The 23,704-nt window shown below is 38.5% G+C and overlaps 1 protein-coding gene across 4 annotated transcripts in view; it reads right to left on the bottom strand.

Moving 5' to 3' along the window:
- Window positions 1–406: 406 nt before the first annotated feature.
- Window positions 407–23,704, bottom strand: part of LOC117411389 (acyl-CoA:lysophosphatidylglycerol acyltransferase 1-like) — an 84,095-nt gene continuing 60,797 nt past the window's right edge. For all 4 annotated transcript variants that reach the window (XM_034018831.3, XM_059025307.1, XM_034018830.3 and 1 more), the window contains exons 8-9: window positions 7,295–7,401; window positions 407–5,315 (exon numbers count right to left, since the gene is read on the bottom strand). In XM_034018831.3, coding sequence (XP_033874722.3) covers window positions 5,164–5,315; window positions 7,295–7,401 — 259 coding nt within the window. In that variant the 3' untranslated portion in view covers window positions 407–5,163. The remainder of the gene's footprint in view (window positions 5,316–7,294; window positions 7,402–23,704) is intronic.

Below are 23,704 nucleotides of genomic sequence, written 5' to 3' on the forward strand. Positions count from 1 at the left end.
AAAAAAAGGGAAAGTTGACTATAAACACTAGAATATAGATTAAAAAATATTATCCTGTAAGTGACACGTTTTCCCCATATTGCATCCAGTTCACTGGAAGACCATTTATCCTCCTCTGTAAAGTGCACATCTCTGCCTTGTAAACAGACAGAACCCTTCAAGTTAACCTGTTTTTGCCACTTACAGAAAGCATCCATTTCTGACCAGCCTTTTGCACAATCAGATACAGTCACTACGATCTGTACAGTTTTCAATCAGTAACATTCAATCATACATCATCCTAGCCTACAGAACATGCAAATAAACACACAAAAGTAAATGGTTCATCTAATGTTTTTTGTCAATTTTTTTTTTTTTGTAGAACGTGGCAAAAAAACTAAAAGCACGGTATAAAATTAGACACAGCTCAGAATCTCTGTTTTAATAAAAAATAATAGGAAGAAGAAATGCAGAAATTGAAAGACAAGTTGCACTGTGCAAGTTGCAGAATACAGCAGTTATGAGTGTGTCGTATCTGGAGATGAAAATTCGAGGGGAAAGGAAGAGGGAAATCTGGATATAAATCTAATTAACTTTCGTCCTTGAACTACACATCAACAAACTATACAATAATGCAGAACCCCCTTTTCACTTAGACATACTGTCAGAGGAGTAAACTACAAAGGATTGTTTCTTGTGTGCATCAAATTATATTAAAGACAAACAGGTGGGACACACTGTCAAATTAGAGAGGAGCAAGCCAAGCTCTTCCTCGTTTGTTAAAAATCAAAGTGTTATTTTTGTTCTTAGGAAGGTAATTCTATGAAAACCATACATCTTTTACCCATACCATTCAACCATAATTCTGAAAACTCAAAAAAGATGAAGATAGCGTGCTTTGAATGAAATCTCTTCCTGGGGTGTTTTAGATGAGAGGGCCATCAGAAGAATGACTCTGACGAAAGGCTATTATGTATGCTAATCCAGTAGTACCTATGGTACTTTAGCACCTACCATAAACAGATGTGCAGAAATCATGCTTTATTAACTTTTTCTTTATAGTTCAATTATATATTTTTTTTATGGTGGCTGTTCATCACCACAAAGGTGTGCAGAAAATGTGGGCCCATTCTTGTAAATGTTGGAACCAATTCATCTTTGTCAAAGGTGATATGAGCACATGTTTGTAATGTAACAAAGAATTTGGGGTAGTACAGCCATCCAGGGTTAAAGGGGAATTCAGATCTGTGGAACGTCAGCCACGAAAAGGAAGCCAGTTTATTCAAACACACAAACGCAGATACTAGATGAAGAAAGTGACACAAGGTAGACACAGACCTGTGGAACCTGTTTTAATACATGAACTTAAATCAATTAAACAGTTTCTTAAAAAGCAGTACAAATTACCAAAATTACAAATAAATGTCCTACTTTATTTTGTTAAAGCATAATCTGTGCCCAAATATTCATTTATAGGTACTGGATTAGCATAGATGCCTGCTTTCATTGATAGTTTTACTAAATTGAAAATGATACAATAGAAAAAGGACAGCCATCATCATTGCTCAGCAGATTACCACCTCACCTTCCGCTTATAACTCAAATGTGCTGTGTTAATGCCTCCAGTGGCCTGAGGCCCCCATTACTCTGCAGGTAAGATGTATTATTGCAATATACTAACTGTAATCCCTCAAGTGAGAGCTGGAATAGGACATTATCAATTAAATTCAGGGGAAGGAAATAAAAGAGCCACCCAACTCATTAAACTTCTTCTAAGAACCTCTTATTACACAAAGCCGCTGTGATTTACTGCAGCAGTAGGGCCAGGAGACAAAAAAAAGCTGTCAGTTCAATCTACTACTTGGAGCCCTCAAAAAACCTGACACCCACTGTTCCACAATGCATTCTAAAAGACGGGGAAAGGGTTTAGCCACCATTTAACTTCCTTTGCATTTGAAATTGTGTTGCATCAGAAAAGGTAAGACAAAGAGGCCGCCTAAGTAAAGAATTTCATGTTGACAGACAGACCACTAGGAATTTCATCTATGTATCACGCGGACACCAGCTACAAGCACATTTGTCCCTCCAGTATTTAGCATTAGTGAATACGGTTTTGTGCACTAGAAGGGTTTGCATTAAAAAAGTGTCATCTAGCAAGCAGACTTTTTTTTATCACGGTGCTAATATCAATGGACCCAACAGGGATTTGAACAAGTTTTACTGATGAAGTTCCCCTGCACTGTACCAGCTATTAAAAAAATATATTATTATTATTATTTTTTAAGTACAATGTCCTCTTATTACAGATTTTCAAAATACTGATCATCCTGTGACTTTTACAGCATTTTCACAGCTTACTGTTGCTGCCTTCTGTGTGACGCACTGTTGCAAATAATATCAGAACTATTGGAGACTGTTTGGATACGCAGTGCACAGGAGGCAACAACAGTAAGTGATGTGAATGCAGTGGCTAAAGAACTTTGTGGGGGGTTGCTGCCTGTCTGTATTCCAGTACCCCAAGCTGAAAACTGCAAACATCCCAGTTAAGGCAGTGACTTCTGTAGGAAAACTAGGAGTCCCATCTTTTATGATGAAAGCAAATGCTGCAAAGATAGGGGAGAGGAATGAAACTGGCCTACATGGCTTTAATCTTTCAACAACAACCATTTAAAACCTGTACTCCTTCATAAGCTTCTGATTACAAACATAAGAACCGCCTCCCCTCTCGATCTACTTTCCACGGAATTATTTTACCAAGTTGACTGGTAAGACCTGGACCTCGTATTTCAACCTCAAGCATTTACGACATCCTCACTTTATTTGAAATCTTTAAACTAGAAAACAGTGTCATATTTACAAAGCACTAAAAAAGAGAAAAAAATGCAGACTGACACAGTGCTTACTAACTAACCATATTTTTCTTTCAGTACAAATAAACATTGGAGATCCAGTTTATTCGTTTTCTGTTGTTCACCATTACCTACAATATGATCTGTCTAAGGGTCAGTTGAAAGCCAACCTCCTCTAAAAGGACTTTGGCATATATGTAAACAGGATATTTCAGCCAACACTAGTTTACCACTTGGTTAGTGCATGTATATTACTTATCCATATTATTTTTTCCGGATTCTTATGTAAACCAGGTAATTAAAAACTTTGTATCTACTGAACTACCCTACAGTACCAGTGAATTATTAGTCTCCTATATAGGTTTGCTGGTACTACTAGGTTTACATTTCCCAAGCATGTTTCCTTCGCTACCAAACTAGAACGGTTTAGGGTATAGTATAAAATGTAGAGGTTCAAAATTATTGGTTACCTTGGTATGCACATTTTTAATCCTATTGTATATCTAGTTATGTCTATCATAGAGAACAAACTAGCTTTCCTGCGGGCTTGCCTCAAGTTGTACAAGTGCCAAGTCCATAGTTCCATAACCCACAAGCAAATGAAGTTGAAAGACTTACAGAACCAATAAAAACAAAAAAGCACTTGTGACAACTTCAAAGCGATCCACCCAGATACATTTTGCATTCTCAAATCAGAACCCATAACTGTATGTTATACACAACCCTAGCACAACTCAGGTTTGTTTAAACCAAGTCCCCCTCAAAACAATGAAGCCAAATCCTGGGTTCTGCTTGGGTTAAGTATTTAAACACGCATATGGAATATATTAAAAATAATAAGCTGGACCATCACCAAGGAAAAAAAGGGGGAGGCAGTTTGTAATCACAGTATGATTGCTTATGTAGTAGTGTATGCATAAGAATCACATGATGATCAAATGGCAACATTTGAAATAAAACCAACATAATTTCACAAATATCGAAATTGTGCATTTTGTTACCATCTCTGCATGTTTAAACTGACGGCGACTCAACTGTGAATATAATTAACACTTCCACAAAAAATAAAAATGAAAGAAGAAAAAGAGGAGAAACACACACACATAGGTGGGTTATGTTGTCCAGGTAGTAACACCTGTGTATAGGTCCTGCAGCTGTTGATTTGAGAGCACTGCACATACTGGTTACTTAGCAATTAAGGGTTCAACGCATCATTTTGGTAGTTCATTAATTAAAAACATTTTGTAAATTTCTTCCCCACACTACACATATGGCTTAAATATCAGAACTATGCGACACAGACAGGAACTCTAGGTGATGAGGACAGATTTCATGACCCTGTGGCATTTGAACTCGGAATGCTGGGTGCTCATGTGCTGCTGCCTTTTCTTCAGAGACACCTCGTTTCCACTTGCGACTGCCAACTCCGTTATGTTGCCAACAAACTTTTACCCTTCAATGCAACAAACCTGAGTTTCTGATAAAACAGGATGCAAGTGAGTAACCACACTTCAGATTCACGCCTTTGATTTGGATTGGCATAACTTCTAAAATGGTTCCCCAAAAAACTTGTACTTAAGTCAAAACTTTCAGCAGATAGAGACAGGCACAACTGGAGTTCATCTCGAGTTGGGTGCCTAGTGTAAACAAGGTATAGGAGCATCCAAAATGAATTCCCAAGTTGGCATTGCAGGTACCACTAATGAATTTCTCAGAGACAGGAGGCAGCTCATGTGCTGCCTCCAGGGTTCTTCCTGGGATGGTGGCTGATACATCTGTAGTGCAAGAAGGGACCCTAACAGCAGAAACCTATTGGAAACAACCAAACCTCGGCTGTAGTGGCTTTCTCCCAACTGATTAAAGTTTAGAATACAGAGAGTTTCTCCCTGAGTTCTCATGGTAGTCTCCAAGGACAGCAGAGAGTGTACTTCTAGTAGAACCATTTGACGGAAAGGTCTTCTCCAGGAAAAAGAACAACATTTTGCCAAGCAGGCCCTCACCCTCACCATAAGAGACAGAGAGAGAGAGAGAGAGAGAGACAGCTATGGGGGGAAGGATTTTACTAAGGGACCACCTTTGTACATCTACAAGGTCACTACATCTACATTATCTCTGAATCCTGTTCATGGTTTTAGTTCTGAGCTGTTGATTTTTGTGTAGTTTTTGTTGATTGTTTTTTGTTTAATTAAATTTCAAAAGAAGGTGAAAATAGTCCATTAATCCATCGGTGTCTTCCACCAATGTGAATTTACGTTCACACTTGAACAACATGATGCTTGTGCATTAGTTCAACAGTTGAGGTCCAAATATTTTTTTTTTTTTTTTTTTTTCTGTTTTAAAAAAAAACATAATAAAAATACTGGAGGATGTTGTACCACATGTAGCCAGATGCAAAGGCAAGTGACTGTATAAGAAAAAGCCACACAGGGTCAAGGGTCATCTCCTTGGAAACTGCTTCTTTTTGGCCTTTGGGAGGTGGGAAAGCACCTGGAACAAACAAAATATAAATTGTTACAACATAAGCAGACAAATGTTCACTGGTGGTAGTACATCGAAATATAGACAAAGATGTATTTCTAAGCGAATGATTGTGGTAACCCATCTGATCTAACCCCTCGCTTTCAACAAAGCTTTACCCAGGTAGCCTGGACTCTGACATCTAATGAATCAACCACAAGTATTAATAGGCTACATTATTACATTTACCAGATATTACAAACCAAACCCATCCCTCTATCTGATTTGGAGCACATTTTAAGCATATTAACACCCCACCCCCCCCCCATAACTGAGGTACAATTTTGATATTGTTCACCACTGATCCGAATTCTGTAAAGCCACCATTATTCATATTATGGGTTGCAGGTATCACAGAGAAACATTCTATACAAACTACCAAATACAAATTCCTGCTAATACATTTGCATCAAAGAATTGCTATGAGCAAACATTGCTGTGCTCAAGGCATAGCACGTCATTACCGGTTTTTTTTGTAGATTTTATAAACCCTGGGGCAACTGATAAGCTGTCATGCTAGCAGAAATTATGTTATTGTATTTTGGAATATAATAACAGTGTTACAGTCAGCGCCTTTATCAGGAGACCTTGAGAGAAGTAAAAATATCTCGAATAAGCGGCTGTCCCAATTAAACTAGGCATTTGAAATGACATTGGGTCACAATTTTGTTTCTAAATGAAAAGAAAAAGAATACAATCACATCACATTATGATTAAATGTTAAATACATAATTAAAAATACGAGTCCATTTTTTTATTCCTAAACAAAATTAAATCGCTGTTTTTTATTTCTACATTAAATGAAAAATAATGAAATCACATATTATCACAAGGCGAGGCACCTGCGATGTTGACACGCCAACTTCCTTTGCAGCAGCAGCCCGAGAACCACAGGAGACTCCAGCTCCTTCAGGAGTTCAACGTGGTTTATGCAATTTACGCAAATCACAGGGTAATCACACGCTCACGTACTCACTGCACTGTGCTACGCAAAACTGTCTTGTGCTCTGAAAAACAATCTCCATTCATCAATTGACGTCCCAATTAAACGACGTTAAATAAAGTGACGTCCCAATTAAAAGACATCAATAGCATTGGGAAGAACTGTCTCCCAGCGTTGTATCCCATTTAAGCAGACATCCCAATTATCAGTATCCTGATTATGTGGCGCCGACTGTCTGGTGTAATTTGGTGTCTAGCTATATCTTCTTTCTCTTTATCAAATGGAGAACCTCTAGTTTCTGTTTTTGAGGTGTTTTTTGATTATTTATCTACCACAGCAAGTCAAACTTCTCACCAAGAAATGATTGGGTCACCAAACATTATGATACCCAAGATTAGGTCACAAAAAAAAATGTTAGAACATGCTGCAACTGAAAATTATTTCTCCAGTAAAACCTGATTTTAGTGTTCTTAAAATGACACTATTCAGAATGGCTCTGCATCAGTGCTTTAAAACTGAACATTCACTGCCAGGGTCACTATTGCCATGAATTCCTGACTACAGATATTCAGTTAAATAAATTAGGACCTTACTGGAAGTCTGCCTTGGGTTATACACTGAACAAAAATCTGATCTAATTCTGGCCATTTCTGGGTGACTGTCCTGGAGTTCAGTAGTTTAAGGCCAAATTAACAACACTTTAACTCTTGTCTTATTTTACAAAGTTAAAGTTTGTAAATAGGGTCCATTGTTTCCATTTCAGCACAAAAAAAAAAAAAAAAAAGTGAAATCCTTTCAATCCACAGTTGCTTGTCTTATTCGGTTACTTCGTGTTGGCTGCTGTTGCTAACTTTGAATCTCTGAGGATTTCCTGCATAAACAGCTGGGGGAGATACATGACTCATAATACATTGGCATTAACAGCTTCTTACAGCATTATTAATGCAAAAAGGACCAGATTGTTCCATGAAAATAAGTCAGGGTACTTAGGAGAATGTGTACAGACCTGTTTCATAAAAATGGGCAAGAAGTTCTTCCTTCTCTACAAACCGCTGGTAAAGCCAGTTTGTGAGGGGCTCCGTCTCTATGGGAACGTCTTTAATGGGATAGATCCTGTTAGGGGTCAGAAAAAAAGAGCAGTCAGTGAAAACATCTTCCTTCATTACTACAGGCTGCTGTGCAGACAATAACACAAATCACAAGCTGCAGTACTAATTAGGAAACGGCAAGTGAAGCAGTCGGACTGCTCCTTTCAAAAGCAAATTAAGCTGTGTCTGGAACATTCCTCAGAGGGAGAGTTATGACCAGTAAAGGACGACACAAGAGTACAAGGCCAGTAGACATTTTCAAAGCACCTTTCCTTCAGAAGTTAAACAGGACCCAATCAGCAGATCTGGCAACAAGATAGGGTTTAACCATTTGTTGTATTTGTCAATGATTTCTGTAGTTTAAGCAATACAACTGCAATAAAAAAAAGTAATCTGTTATTTCATAGGTATAGTGTATGTAGGCACCTTAATCTCAAGGGGATTCACTGTAAAGGTAAAAAACATTGTAGTCTGTGCTCATTGCCTTCCTTTAATGATACTGGGATGGTCTCAACATGTGCTACACTGCCACTGTATCGATGTATTTTTTCGCTTTGCTTATCTACTCAAACCTTTCTTTTAATTCAAGACTCACAGCGGGAGTGTAGAGTGCGGTAATGGAGAGAAATATAATTAATTATGAGTGCAAAATCAAAAAAGCAATGTTTCCATTTGGTTTGAAGAACAAAAAAAATCGATATCCACAAACAGGGTTGAAGGCGATAAATGTTTACCTGCAATTATTGCATTTACTATTTAAGAAACTGTACAGTTTCTGAACCAGGAGCTTTAGCTGCTAATCCAGCCTCTGCCAGATGGTGTCACTATTAGGCAGCTGTGGACTGAGTCTATATTTCAAACAGGATCCTGCACAGTGCTTTACGAAATGCTGCTTATGTAGTCAAACCTGCATTACCCATTTATAGTGACCGCTACGATGAAACCCGACATATACATTTACCATATTATATCACCTGGAAAATCGTACAGGCTGTGCGGTACTTGGAATTAATTTGAACATAATGCACACTTGTGGAATTAACTTAATAAACAAAAACAGTTGAGGAATATTCAACCTAAACTCAGATTCTTAAATTTACGAATAAATATAAAAAAAAAAAATAACTTCCTATTATTTGACCCTCTATATCTAGGTACTTGTGTGTATTTTTATGTTCAGCAATCATCTTAGATAAAGAACATTTGTTTCCTTTTTTATATTTAAAAATGAATGTTCCTGTTCACTGACAGATTGAAGCACACCTTCTGCTCACCACTATCTACTGATAATCAAAGGCTAGAGACCAAGAACAGAATAAAGAATCATGCAGACAATGAGAGTTCATTAAGAGCGAGACAGTCTATACAGCAACCATAACTCTCATCCTCCTTACCAGCTAATGAGGAGTGCTGTTTTAAATTGAACAAAACTGGGACCCTTCATTAGACTACGATTGCATTTTTCATTATCTTTTTAAAATACAAAATTCAAAAGCTGACTATAAGCAGAGTTTTATTGTTAATGATACTGAAACTTAACTTCCTTGTGAAGCCTGTCCTGTTTAAAAATTGTGTTTGGTGGATATTTCTAACATGTATTTTTGTAGCACTATCCAGGGCAGAATGTATACACTGATAAAGATTTCTTGAGCAATGACCCTTTAAAAAGAATACACAATGGGTACAATAAGTGGAAATATAAAAAACAACACAGCACCAGATTAGGAGTTAGAAACTAAAGTTAAAAAAAAAAGAATCATGCATTTAAATCAGCTGCTGGCAGCAGACTTTTGAAGAACGTGGTTCTGGACAGAACAAACCCAGTGTATTCACATACAGAGGGTCCATAAAATATCTATACAAAATCTGAATACGGTTACAGCAAAAAGCAACCCAAAAAACAGCTATCGTGTTCACCATGTAGAGTTGTGACACATGGAAGGAAAGACTGACACAATCAGTACCTAAGGTTCTGTGATGAGGGGTGAGAGTTGTCTGCTGACAGACAGGGAGACACACAGAGTTTGCTGTTGACAAAGATGCTCAGGCACGCACGATTTATTTACATACCACTAAGCATACAAAAAGCAAAACAAAACACTAAACTACAAACAAAAGGTGCTCTGAATGCAGCAAGCGCCACTCCATTAATCAACAGGAGGAGTTTAGCTTTTAAATGTTTGTGGACTTTCTTTGTCCTATGGCCTTACAGCAGCCCTGAGCTGTATTAGCTGACCTGCCTGCTGGTTAGGGATTCACAGCTAGCCAATCACCAGCTGCCTTTCTCCACAAGCAAGCACAGCAGGTAGGATGAAACACAAAACAAAACATTTCTCATGTCACAGAGTCTTATTTTTAATGAGGGCCTGTGGCAAAGTGGTTAGCCGTGTGCAGGTGCAGGTGATCAATAATCAGACAGACAACGATAATCCAGGTGCAATGGTGGTTTATTTGTAAATCCAATGGTCTGATGACCCAAATACAGTAAACAATAATGATGCTAACAGGCAATACAGCGGCATGTATTGCTCTGTTTATAATCAATGAGTTGGTCCCAAAATAATACACAAGTCCCGTTAGTAAACACCCACACGCAACATAAAACACAGGTCCACAGTGACTAATTTAGTGCTCGTGGTGCACTTACAGTTTATTGTTAACAAAGGTGCAGTGTTGTCCAGGCCTTAAGCGACAGCTCCTGGATCGTGTTTAGCCGTCTAATATATCACAAACAGTCACAGTAGTTAGACACGACAAAACAAGCACTCATGATATCATAATACGTTGGTTCTTTTGGTTCATCGTTAACCATAGCAAAGGAACAGATCACATCACTACTTCCTCTTTTTATACTGTCAACCATGACCCCTTGGTTAACTAGCACATCCGCTCCTCCAATCCGGGGATGCCACTCTGGTAACCTTCAGGGTCAATGGTTTAGAGTGTATCATAGCTACTCCCCCTTTCTAGATGGCCGACTTCCATCGAACCCTGGGAATTAATTGTCGGGCCAGCCAGTCCAGGGTACTCTGCGCCCTCACAGGTCGAGAGGGAGATCTAACACCTAGAATCATTCAATCTCTGTCACAGGGCCCAAAAAAGGAGTGCTACATTTACATTGAGACTGACTAAAACCAGGTTTTAACCCAAGGTTCCTTCACATATTTATTATTATTTTTATTTATTTATTTCCCTCTCGTGCAATATCCATTTTCATGTCATGTTTCAGGTCATCTATTTCAATTTGCGAAATACTTAACTTACACAAAAAAACAAGTTTTTCCAGAAATTAAATTTACAGAATTTTGAAATACAAATAGTCTGTTTTTTTTCCTTCTCCTGTACCTATTTAAAATGTCCACATATGTTTCTCCACCACAGCAATTCCCCACACAGCTCATTAAAACTGAAACTTCAGTGGGTATCCTCCGATCCCATGACCAAACCAATTTACTCTTTTACACCCAAGAACTCGACAGCGGATTTCAGTGAGCTACCAGCCTCTGGAGGACAAAGGCCAGGACACAAAGCTGCACTCCCATGTTTATGACTCATCCTGCATACCACACAGCCGTGCTTTTACCAGGTGAGTCATTCGGTGACCCCTAAACCTGGAATTTGAACACATTAACACATGTTTGTCCAAACAGCTAAAACAACAATACATTTTGAAGTAATTCAAACGGGGTACACATTAATATACTGCAATGAAATGATTAAATTTGGCAAGAAAAACAAATAAAAAATCATTTTAGAATCATACCTGCTTTTCATGTGGTGATGGAATCTTTGCAGATAGGCGTATAAACTTACTGATGCTATTTACAGATTAACAAAAAAGCTAATTCAACAATTTCATGCTATACAGTTTTAGGGTTTTATAACAGGCACTTTAATATACTAAGCAATAAAGATTAAAAAGCTGATAGTGCTTTCATGATTTTATGTCATTCATGATATAAAAAATACCCAAGCCAACCCCCCCCCCCCCCAAAAAAAAAAAAAAAAATGTGTGTCATACACTGGTAGAAAGCTTAAAATGTCATGTATTCTCATATTCCCAGCTATAAACACAGTTGGTGCTAATCTTCCAATGGTATCATTCAAAAAATAAGAATTGCAATTTACTCCGGACTTGTGTGATGAAAGCAACTTCAGGGGAAAAGAGCAGATTAGGGCATTTGAAAAGTATCAATAGAAATGTGACTTGGAAGCACAGAATAGAGCCTCTGGTGCTGAACAGCTTATAATATACTTTCTCTGTACATAATTTGAGTGTATCCAATGGATGGTAAATCACATATTTTTCTAGTAAATTATGCGAGATATACAGTACATATTACCCTACTAAAGTTAAATCGTCTCCACAACGACAGCAAAAGTGCATGGATCAGTATGTGAAAACCCCCCAATTTTCAGATGCACCTGTCTGTGTTGGGTTTTGAGGCAGAGGACACCTGCTGTGAAGCCATCATAAAAGAATGATTTCTATGTATGGGTGAAGGCCTGTTCATATTCCTTGCGTGACTTGCTATTCTTTAATAAGAAATCCTACCCCCTACCCCCCCTCTCTTCAGAGAATGCTTTCAAGTTTGAGCTGCTGAAAACCATAGCATAAAACCTGGCAGTGAAGAATGGTTTCTGGTTGCCCCCTTTTCTGAGCTGGATCATTGCAGCTATAAACATCATGATCTAGAAAAATGTGGCAAAGGTAAAAATTGCTGCTGTTTAAATCTTAAACACATTAAAAAAAAAAAAGTATACATGTTATCTGTTTAGCTCAGTCTAAATAAATACCTTCAAACTTATTTAAATCTTTTCAGGAAAAATGTTTGGTGCATCAGCAACGATACACTAAATCACAATGACAAACACATGACAAACCTCAATTTCACAAGGTGAACAAGGTGCCCAACCTGAAGGTAACCAAATATGGTACAAGTAGCGGATATTCTTTGGGGAAAAATTGTATTCAGCAGCTATAGGTCTATAGCTTTCTCTAAATTATTAAAGTTGAAAAAGGTGCAATGCTGCGCCTAAACCAGTCTGTTAATGTAGTGTGTAATACAAGTGCGCAAACCGTGTAAGAGTCAATAAAGCAATAAGCACTCCTCACATGCGTTGTTCCAATGCAAGTACCCTCTGCCCTGCTTTCAGGATGTGTTTATCAGCTGCATTTGGAACTTAATTCTGGGGCTTCACAGACTGTTCCTGGGGCCGATCGGATCCAGATTTTAAAGAAAGGCTTTTTGATAATTTCGCAGGGAAGTTTATCATCTTAGAATTCTCAGATCACTTGCAGGTCCACCTCTGACAACAACATGTCTTCCCAGAACGATTAAGTCCAAACCTGCACTAAACAAAGTGACTGGGAGGCACTCACAGTACAAAGGAACAATGAAATAAACCACAGTGCTGCACATGCTTAGCTTAAGCTATTTTCAAAATAGTGTGCACTCACAATGACAACAATCACTTCTTAAACGCTGGACCTCTTCTACTCTCAGTATGCACACATACTGTACAAAGAAAGGGTAATAGTAACTGAAATTAGCTGGTGCAGCAACCTGGAACCCATACTTCCTGTTAATAAAAATAACAAAATACTTTATTGTTCAATCTCTGGAATCTCTCCTGGCTGCTCACATTTCACTTATGTATTTATGTACTTTGTGTATATACTGTATGTATTCTATGCCAGCTGTGACTAGCAAATGTACACCAGTATTAAACAAACAAAGCAATGAAAAAACACAACTAACTTTCTTGGCTGGTGGTTAGAATGCAATTATCTTAACCTCTGTGTTTATTACTAATGTGAGAGAATGTGGAAGAGCTCTTAGCTCTGCCTGTAAAGTGTTGGTGTTTTGTGTGGGTTTTGGTGGTGGTTGGCAAGGATGGGGTTAATTCCTGTCCCTGCCAAAAACATATGGGCAGCAGTGTGGAGTAGTGGTTAGGGCTCTGGACTCTTGACTGAAGGGTCGTGGGTTCAATCCCAGAAGGGGGACACTGCTGCTGTACCCTTGAGCAAGGTACTTTACCTAGATTGCTCCAGTAAAAACCCAACTCTATTAATGGGTAATTGTATGTAAAAATAATGTAATTGTATGTAAAAATGATGTGATATCTTGTAACAATTGTAAGTCGCCCTGGATAAGGGCGTCTGCTAAGAAATAAAGAATAATAATATGAGAATGTGGCTGCTTCCAAATACAATAATTGGTGATAATTGGGAGCAGCCACATGGTATAAAAGGAGAGCCCAGAGCTACATTTGGGAGACGACCAGGGAGCTGTAAACAAGGAGGTTTTGCTGCCTGAGAATCAGACCCAGACCCAGACTCAAACCCATGCCCTGTTCACACTAGCATGTTTATACCGGTATCGTTGCGGAACTGTGCCGAAACAGTAACGAAACATCTGTCCAGACTGTAGTTCTTATCGGTGTTGTACCGATACAACTGTATCGATACGAAACTCAAAAAAGAGCAGGTTTTGTACTAGTACTGTTTCGATACGACTCGGAACAGCTTAAGTGTGGACAGGTAAACCGACACGGTATCAATACAGTTAAGTCAATATTCTGAAGCACGCACACGTCTTGCTTTACAGTTTAAATACTTTAAACAGCTTTACATTTTACGGTGAGCAGTACCTTTAGCATGGTTACACCAAAAAATGCCCAAATAAGTGACCAGAACACTGTCGCTTTAAACATACATGAATGTGGACAGGTCTCATTTCTACCTCATGACTACCATAGAGAAAAAGAGTTATCATCCAGAAAGCAAAACATCAAAATGACTTGAATATGGCAGCCATCTTAGGTCACAGGTCAAAGTGAAGGGTGCCATTAGATTGTGCCTTAGGAGTTTCAATAACACTTAAAATATAAAAGTTGCATCCTGAAATGGGGTTTATGAGATATAGCAGCTGTAGATGCAGCAACGGTGACCACCATTCATATCTACTGTAGAGTCACTTAATTTCAGGAAACTGTATCACAATGAGGGCTTTGAATTATACATACCACTGTAAAAACCTATTTATCTGATATGGATATTTCTGACAAATGGTTACTGACTTTCCTGGAGCGTGCCAGTTAAGTATTTGGTGCAAGTGTGGACCACCTGTCTGCATTGTGCTGTCTTGTCAGGACTACAAGGTCATAATGAGGCCTTCTCCTGGTAAAATAAATTCTAAAATGCAAGATCCTCTAAAATGTTGGAATAGGTCAGAAACTGGAGAAGGCAAACTCCTATCTAGTGTGCTGGAAGCGAGCCACACAGACAGAATTAGTTTCCACCCTAATCCATTTGGCAGAGAAAGGGATGTAAACTTAAAACCGTCTGATCACACATGTAGCAGACAAGGAGGTATTTGCCAGATTATGCTTTCTTGAATTAATTTATTCAGTTTACAATATCTGCCAGTCATACATATAGATAGGGGTAGCAGAACTGAAAGATCACATTGTCACATGATTTGAATGGAATGAGAAATGCTCTTCAGTGCTGGCAGCTCTCAAGACAAGCTCAAAGCCACGTAAATGCAGATTTAGAGAAAAATGCTAACACAGTATTGGAACAACAGAACCCAGAACCACTGGGAATAACTTCAAACACCATAAAATAGTAAGGGGATGTAAAAAAAATAAAAAATATGACATTTGAAGCTATTTGCTCTTTACTATAATGTATACTATTTTCAAATTATTGTTTTAGAGACTGTTCTAGTTTTCTGTTTAAATGGCATGAAATTCTGTTTACTGCAGTGTCAGTTCAAACGGTTTGTTTTATTTCTGTGCTTTTTATAGAACTTTATTAGAACTGAACCCTTGTCATATTTGGATGTTAACAAATCATCAGTTTTTTGTTTGTTTTTTCTTGCCTGAGTGGCCTCATTCAGCTGGTAAAGCTCACAAAAACAGCAGATTGCTTGATATAGTTTACTCAGTTGAAAATCTCCATGACGACCAAACAGCATGCCCCTACACACATTGTTAATGCGTTCATGTCAATCACCCGCACAACCCTTGAAAACCTCAAATAAACAAAAAAGGTATCCTTTATCTATTTTGCCATTGTTCTAAAATGAAACATTCAGGCTGAGAAATGATATGTTTCAGTATCTAAATTGAATGAATGAATTTAAAGTATACTATGTCTAAAGGAAAATACACATACCCTGAACTGCAAGCTTTGATGTGTTTTGAAAGAAGCTCTGACTAAAGCAGAGACCTGAGGTAGCCTACTGAAGCCACGAACGCAGGGGAGCTGGGAACTGTGTAACTGCTGAACGGAGGGGTCTGGGCCTTCCTGTCTGCTAGAATAAATGTTACTTAACAACCTGGAGGCACATGTTACCAAGGCTGGCAGGAAAGTCATTGGCTGGGGAAAAGAGATTTTCAAGATACCACATCCGTTATACACAGATCAGATTCCAAAATACACAAGGTTGCATTTAATATGCTTGGAGATATTACTTTGTTACTGATCTCAAAATCTGCTGCTCAACCAAATGCACATGCTTAAGATAAAATACAACATCCTCAACCTGCTTCTCACCTATACCTATAAAAGATAACCCATTCAAGCTTGATCAGCGTCCATTGCAATGTACAGGCTGTTCACAACGTCCTCTTACTCCCATGTTTTTTTTTCCTACAATTAATTTGTATTTTCTGTTGCAGGTGAGTTGAGTGTAACAAGCTGTCAGAGATGCATTTCACCTCGTCACTCCATCTGCCATGAAAATGATGGTGCTCACACCAATCCTCTGGACTTCTACAGTTAAATACTTGTACTGAATACAATTAAGTACAATAATCTGTTGCATATCCGACTACAGTGGGACCAGAGTAAGGGCGGACATGTAAAAAGGCGGATGAATGAATCCTGTTTTAAATACCATTATACACAGCTGCAACAGTTACTATAGTCACACAATTGGTGCTGTACTAGAATGCACCTTGCTTTTATCTATTTTGTACCAACTTGTACCTTTGGACATTGATATTTCAGCCACCGTTTGCCTACACTATGGAATTGAAGACAGACTGGTTAAAGAAGAGGTTCATTTCATCACGTTATAATACTGTAAACCTACTACAAACATAATGGTTTTTCTGAGCTTTCCTATGTTTTTTTTTTTTTATATATTTCTTTTATACAAGATAGTAGACCTGTAGTAAGGTGGAACAGTACATGAACAATTAGGATTCAAACTGCACAAGCACTATCACAATAAAGTCATCCCAGCTCTGTTTAAAGTATGGTTAGTTTTCATAACAATTCTACACAAGCAGTGAGCTTTTAGTTTATAAAAAATCAACGTAAAGCTGACTACAATAAGTTCTGCAGACCTGCATTTCCAAATGACTGCCAATTACCTGCAAAATAACTGCAGTCAAAGAGCAGTTTATTTTTCTTGTACGGTAAGTCAAAATACTCAGAGGCTCAGCAAGAATGCAACTTTTGAGAAATACAAGATGGCTGGCTGTTTCTTTTTTTTATTAACCTGAATAGTGGACAAGAAAGAGAATGATGTGGAGGCACAAAGTCCAGAACTGAACAACAGAAACGTATCAAACTTTCTTTTTTTTTAATGTAAGAGGAAGCCAGCTTTCGTTCTCAATAAACCAATCAAATGAATCACTAAACAACTATGGATGATTTATAGATGACCTTTACATGGTATCGGAATGATTGATCCAATATAAGCCCCATAACTGTTTACCAATGACCTGATCAGTGACCAGGTGACACAGTGGCAATGTGGGGCAGGTCATGTTTGCTGCTGTCTCATCATTTACACCTTGTATCAGTTTTATTCTGCTAAACATTTGAAACTGCAGATTAGACAGTAATCTACCAGTAAATATCATAATGATGGCAAAGGGAAGGAAAAAAAGAATAACCCTTGGTTTAATGAGAACATGTGATCACAATCAGATCTAATCTTGAAAGCTCTTTTTTTTATTTATTTTTTTATAAATTTAGTCGTTGCCAATTATTTTTTATTATTTTCTCCCCAATTTGAAATGCCCAATTATTTTTAGGCTCAGCTCACCGCTACCACCCCTGCGCTGACTCGGGAGGGGCGAAGATGAACACACGCTGTCCTTCGAAGCGTGTGCCGTCAGCCGCCCACTTCTTTACACTCTGCAGACTCACCGTGCAGCCGCCTCAGAGCTACAGCGTCGGAGGACAACGCAGCTCTGGGCAGCTTACAGGCAAGCCCGCAGGCGCCCAGCCAGACTACAGGGGTCGCTAGTGCGCGGGAAGCCGAAGACACCCTGGCCCACCTAACCCTCCCTCCCCCCGGGCGACGCTCGGCCAATTGTGTGCCGCCCCCTGGGAGCTCCCATCCACGGTCGGCAAAGGAATAGCCTGGATTCGAACTCGCAACATCCAGGCTATACAGCGCATCCTGCACTAGCGAGTGCTTTTACAGGATGCGCTACTCGGGAGCCCCGAAAGCTCTTCTGTTAAAACAGGAAGTTAATTTTCTCAGACGGGGCTCCTGAATAAGTGTTTATACAGTATTTTTGCTTCACTTTTTGATGTGCTTGGCTACACTGCCTGCATCTTCTAAGGGACTTATAAACAGCCACCTCTGAAATCCACGGCATTATCACAGTGGGATTAGCTAAAGCACACAGCCCTGAGATGAATCCTGCACTCATCTACCATAAACTACTTCCCTCACTCCTCTGCTATAGAGATGCAAGTGAGAATGTCAAGCAGCTAGTTGAAACTACCACTTTACCTATTTTATTTGATCAACTGTCACCCTCCAATTGTCTGGTAGATGTTACAAAAAAGAATGTCGATTGAGAACCTCTTCATGAGACCAATGGATTAAATAGTTAAATAACCACAGTTCACAAAGACGTGACAATGGCAACTTAAAATTGCCAAACTAAAAACTAAAAAGATGTAAAACCTTACTTAGAAACTAAATGAGTGCTATATTCTAATGTTTATAATGTATGTGTGAATGTATTATGCATTAAAGAGCCTATAACATGGAATTTGACTTTCAACAAAAACATAAAAAATAATATTAACAGGTCTCACTTGAACATATAATCACATTCATTTTACCAAATTACTTTTAATCGCGCTACAATTAATCAAATAATACCCGGAAATACACAGAGGGCGATCTCCATTTCCTGGTTTGGAGCCAGGAGACTGTGACGTCACAGAGGGAGATACCCGCAGGCTCCTTGCATCTGCCAGTATGGCTGACAGCAACAGTGAAAGTGAGAGTAGCCTAATTGTATCAGTTTCAGACACCTTTTATGAACGTGAATCATGTAGTGATGGATCTGACGTAAAGAGAGAAAACAGGGATTCTCCCATATTTTCGTTTTTTATCAATATTACCCCTAATCATAATGCGGAGATGCTAACAGCCACGATTTGGCCGTAGTATTTTGGAGGTTCTGCTACGGCGTTAAGTTGAAGGGGTATGTATAATACTACAATTTTTTAATAAATAAATAAATGATGGCTACTACCTGTACGTTTACAAAACATTATTTGAATACCATGTGTTTTTTTCTGAAAAAACTAAAACTAAAAACAAATTACTAGTAGTATACCGGTAGTGTTTAATGCAAAACTTATTCAAGACGTCTCCCGTTTCTCAAACGCCTTCGATGTTCTTGGTTGTTTCGTTTGGGGACCCACAGTAGTTTTTTATTAAAAATAGTTGGAACCGCGGTAGGTTTTAAAATCCTTATTCTTTTCACACCAATGCCCATCTCTGCCATCATAACTGGGCTCTCTTCAAAACAATTCGACACAAAATGCACATTACATATGTAGGTATACTTCCATGCTGACATACAGCACTTTCCTCAGGTTTTTTGAATGAGTTTCTCCCATATACGTTGCATTTTTTTGTCTAGGGGGAAATTATGTATACTAATAAGTTTTGTTTGCCTGACTGGAACAACCAGCTACAACACAAATACGAGGTATTTTAAAATTAAGAAGTGGCCTGTCTCTATCAAAATGTATGTATTCGTTTGCACACCTTCTCCCTGTGTTACTTCACTTCTGGTATCTTCCAGCCGCTTCAAAACCGAGAAGGGAAGTTGCGTAAGTCACATTAAAAAAACTAGATAATTGCCAACAATTTTAAATCTCATTTGGGAATACTTGTTAGTTATACATTATGTTTTTTAAAAGTAGTTCGGATCGTGTCAGTGGGTCTTTAAACTGAGGATGAAAAAAAAAACCAAAAAAAAAAAACCTAACAGCCTATCCTCAATTCCATTTCAATTTTGTTGCAATAATATTCTCAGTAACTACCACTTTAAAGATAAGATGCATTCGTGGCAAACAGTTATAACATAGGATTGTTTCCACACACCTGACTTAAAAAAATGCAAAGCTCATTCTTTCTTCTGCTACTGTACATGGCTGGAGTTACATGTGACCCAGCATTACGTATTTGAATTTTTTGGTAATATAGTATTGCTTTTTTCAATTGGAACACTGCAAAGAAAGATGGAGCACATCAAACGTGAGGTGGACATTAAAGAGCCCTTTATTCTACTCACGATCACTGAAGCATTTATGAATGATCAATGCAGCAGCTGATGTGCAATTTTGGTTCTAGTTTCAAACCGTGCCATTTGTTGTAATGGCCAGTTCTGTGATGTCTACAGTGAGACAGCTGAGAATACCCAATGGAACTGACTAAGCCCCCTGGCTAAGTTTGAATCCAACAGCCTTCCCACAGCTCCACCCAGACCTTTACAAACAATATGGATCATCTGGGAGTATGAAGAAATTATGCAGGCAAAATTCCCATCTTATAGACCCTTGTGCTTTGTAAGTGAACTTGTCTATTGCCGCATTCTTATTTTTAACATGCTTTTAATGTAAGCGCTATCTTTATTAAAATACATTTTTATTTATCACATCTCACAAACATACTTAAGACCAAAGTTGCCTACATATGGTGCTCACATTAAATAATGGATGCAAAGTTGGAAAAATGACCTTAATTTGTAAAATTGTACAACTGTACATTCCTAGGATTCAATGCACACTGAAAAAATAAGATTGTGGCAATAGACAAGTGCATACCTACAGATGCATGCTAGGACTGAAACAACTTCCATCGTAAATATTACTCACAGACCGTTGTCCTTTTCTCTATTGTATCAAAACCATAAAATATATTGTATCCAATATTAAAAAAAAAGAACAGTAAATGGTTTACCTGAATTCACCTCTCCAAGGAATGCCCAGCCTTTGTTTGATTGTTTTGTTTAACCTTTTGTTTTGGCCCTTGTGTCTTTTTTTTCATCTGTGTTTTTTTTAATAAACAAGCGTACCAGCACTTTAACTGCAGCTTTCTGCCTCTGGGTCTCTTTCCTGATGGTAGCCAGCCTGGGCTGTGACACTACCCTGTCACATTGCCATGCACATTGTACTAAACACTCATAACTACTGTACCACCAAGTTCTTACACAGTCTTATTAGGCCCCCACTGTAATACAACCAGATATTTATTCAGTGATTAACAATGCAAGGATGTCTAACTACTAAGTGATTAGAAACAATGGAGAATGGTACTAAGAGTTCTGTATATTTGCTTTTCTTAAACAAGTATGCACCGATACTATATGTTCTCATTTTAAAGTGCAATCCAACAAAGAATACTGAATTACATATTATCAGCTATATACTTACTGTATTTATTTTTACATTAAAAGCACATTCAAAATAATGTCAATTTTGGGTGGTATATTGAACTGCTGTTTAAGTTCTCCAATTTAAATTTGTATGATATGGAGGGTGCAAATTCATATGTTGGAGAACCAATTCGGCCCTGTCAGCACAACAGTTACATATTAGAGAGCTGGAGTGGTCACTATAAGGCTCACTGCCCGCTCTAGCTGTTGTCTTTTCCACACAATCACTACACTCCTGTTAACATAAGTAGATGTCAGTTGACATCTTCTGGAGCATTTGCCATTCCTTAAAGTAATGTGATGCAGTGGTGAACCTCATTTCCCTGGGTGCAATTTCAGTATGGAATACAGATGTCCAAAAGTCTTGAAAAATCCAATATGGCCGCCACACCATGTGACCTATGACCTTCACTTTCGCTCTGACACAACTTCCCTTAGGTGCCTACCACCCTACCAAGTTTCGTGAGATTCCGTGCAACAGTGTTTTTTTGGAAAAAAGAGCGGAAGAAAAAAATATATATATATACTAACAGAAACAATAAACTTCCCAGCCATTCCGGCTTGGAAGCCTAATAATAATAATAATAATAATAATAATAATAATAATAATAATAATAATGTTGGGTTGGCTTATCTGCCTCTCACTAACCCCTTGAAATTACTCCAGTTTAGGACCCCTACCAGATTCCCCTTGAACCTGTTGAATGTTCATTACAGAATGGAACAATGATTATTCTTGCCCCGCATCTCTCAGAAGGGCCCTAACTCAATGTGGAAACTCTTAAAAGCATGTCCTGTCATAGCATTTTTATTAAGCACGTAATAATTTAAATCATCCTCCATCAACAGATACATTCCCTTTGGGAGGAAACCATCCCATTGTCAAGGGTGTCCAAGGGAAGTTACAGACAATTGTAAAAACAAGAAAACCAGTTACAGGAAAGTGCCAGTACACTGGATGCCACCATGTATGAGAAAGCCTTTTTTTAATATTCGTTGTGTACTTTTGCACACATTAGTTTACAATTTTTCACTGAACTACTGTAGTTGAACATTTGTGGTTTAAATTCACCATGTACTTAGACAAATATCCTGGAGCCTAATTTTCAAATAATGAAACATTAGGTTATTATCATAACCCTGGTTCCCTGAAATAGGAACATTAACCATTACAAATGGGTGTTTTGCCTTTAAGACACCCAAACTGAAAACTTTATACCAAGACTCTTGTCAGAGCAGGGTGACGTAGCTGCTGCTCTGCCCCCGCAGCATAAGGCAGCAGTGCACCCTGGTAACATCGTCATTTTCCTTCGTGAACTGCGACCATGAATGCTGCGACCCCCAAGTTAATGCTTAATATTCCTATTTCAGGGAACCAGGGTTATGATAATAACGTTCTGTGACAAGCAGGCTGTAGTGGATGACGTCAGGCCAGAAAGAATCAGAGACACACAGGTAGTAGTGATGAAACTGAGTCGCAGCAGCGCTCAGTGTTTTAATAAACAAATAAATAAAAGGTTGAACAAAACAGAACACGGCACTTTAAGCCAAAATAAATAGACGAACAAAACGATAAAACAGTAAACAGAGAGTGCACGAACAGACAGACAAACACGGTGAGTCAAAGAAACTTTACTTTTCTTTCCTTTACTTTTTCTCCTTCCTCACTCCCATTCTCCACTCACCGAACACACAACCCCGAGTGAGTAAAATGTGCATCTATATATACAATTGTGCTGGGATTCAATTACCAATTAATTATTCATTTGAATCCCAGCACGTAAACTAATCTGTGAAAACTCTGTGCTCATATATTAAGTACTTTAAAAGCACGTGAAGTGAAGTGCAATCCCCGTGCCTAAATACAATTATACATTTTAAATACTTGTGCTCATTACCCACATTATATCCCGTGTACCAACTACAATACACCAACATTAACACACGCAACATACAACATAAAACACAAAAATACACACAGGGGCGAGGCACATTGCCAAACGTTCCCTTTCAAGGAGGGAATATTAACCATTATAAATGGGAGAGTATACCGAAGCTGTCGCAAGGACATGGTATACAACACTGAGCTGAAAAATATTCCAGCAAGCTGAAAAACATTTAAGATGGACTCACACTCTAATGTTGGACTGGGAAGCCGCCCTCAGTACTCTAGTGCCAAATCCAGGATTCTGCGGGTCCACGACATACAGCCAATAGAACCTAGCAAACGTATGGGAGGAAGCCCACACCGCTGCACTGCATATATCCTGGATAGATGCACCTTGGAACAATGCCCATGAAGTCACCTGACCCCTGGTGGAATGGCAGGTGAGCTTCTCATGTGACGGCAGATTGGCCAATTTGTACTGTGCCTGTCAGCCATATAGACAGATGCTGTTTAGATACAGCCTGTCCCTGGGACTTAGTCCCATAACAAACAAAAAATTGTTCCGACTGACTGTAGTTTTTAGTCCTGTCAACATAATACGCTAATGTCCGCACTGGGCAAAGCATATGGAGCTGGCGCTCCCTGTCAAATTGGAAAGGAGGGGGAAGGAAAGCATCCAATTCACACCAACTGGCTGACGTGGAAAACCAAGATGGTCTTA

Source organism: Acipenser ruthenus, chromosome 6, assembly GCF_902713425.1.
Source record: "Acipenser ruthenus chromosome 6, fAciRut3.2 maternal haplotype, whole genome shotgun sequence".
Classification (NCBI taxonomy): domain Eukaryota; kingdom Metazoa; phylum Chordata; class Actinopteri; order Acipenseriformes; family Acipenseridae; genus Acipenser; species Acipenser ruthenus.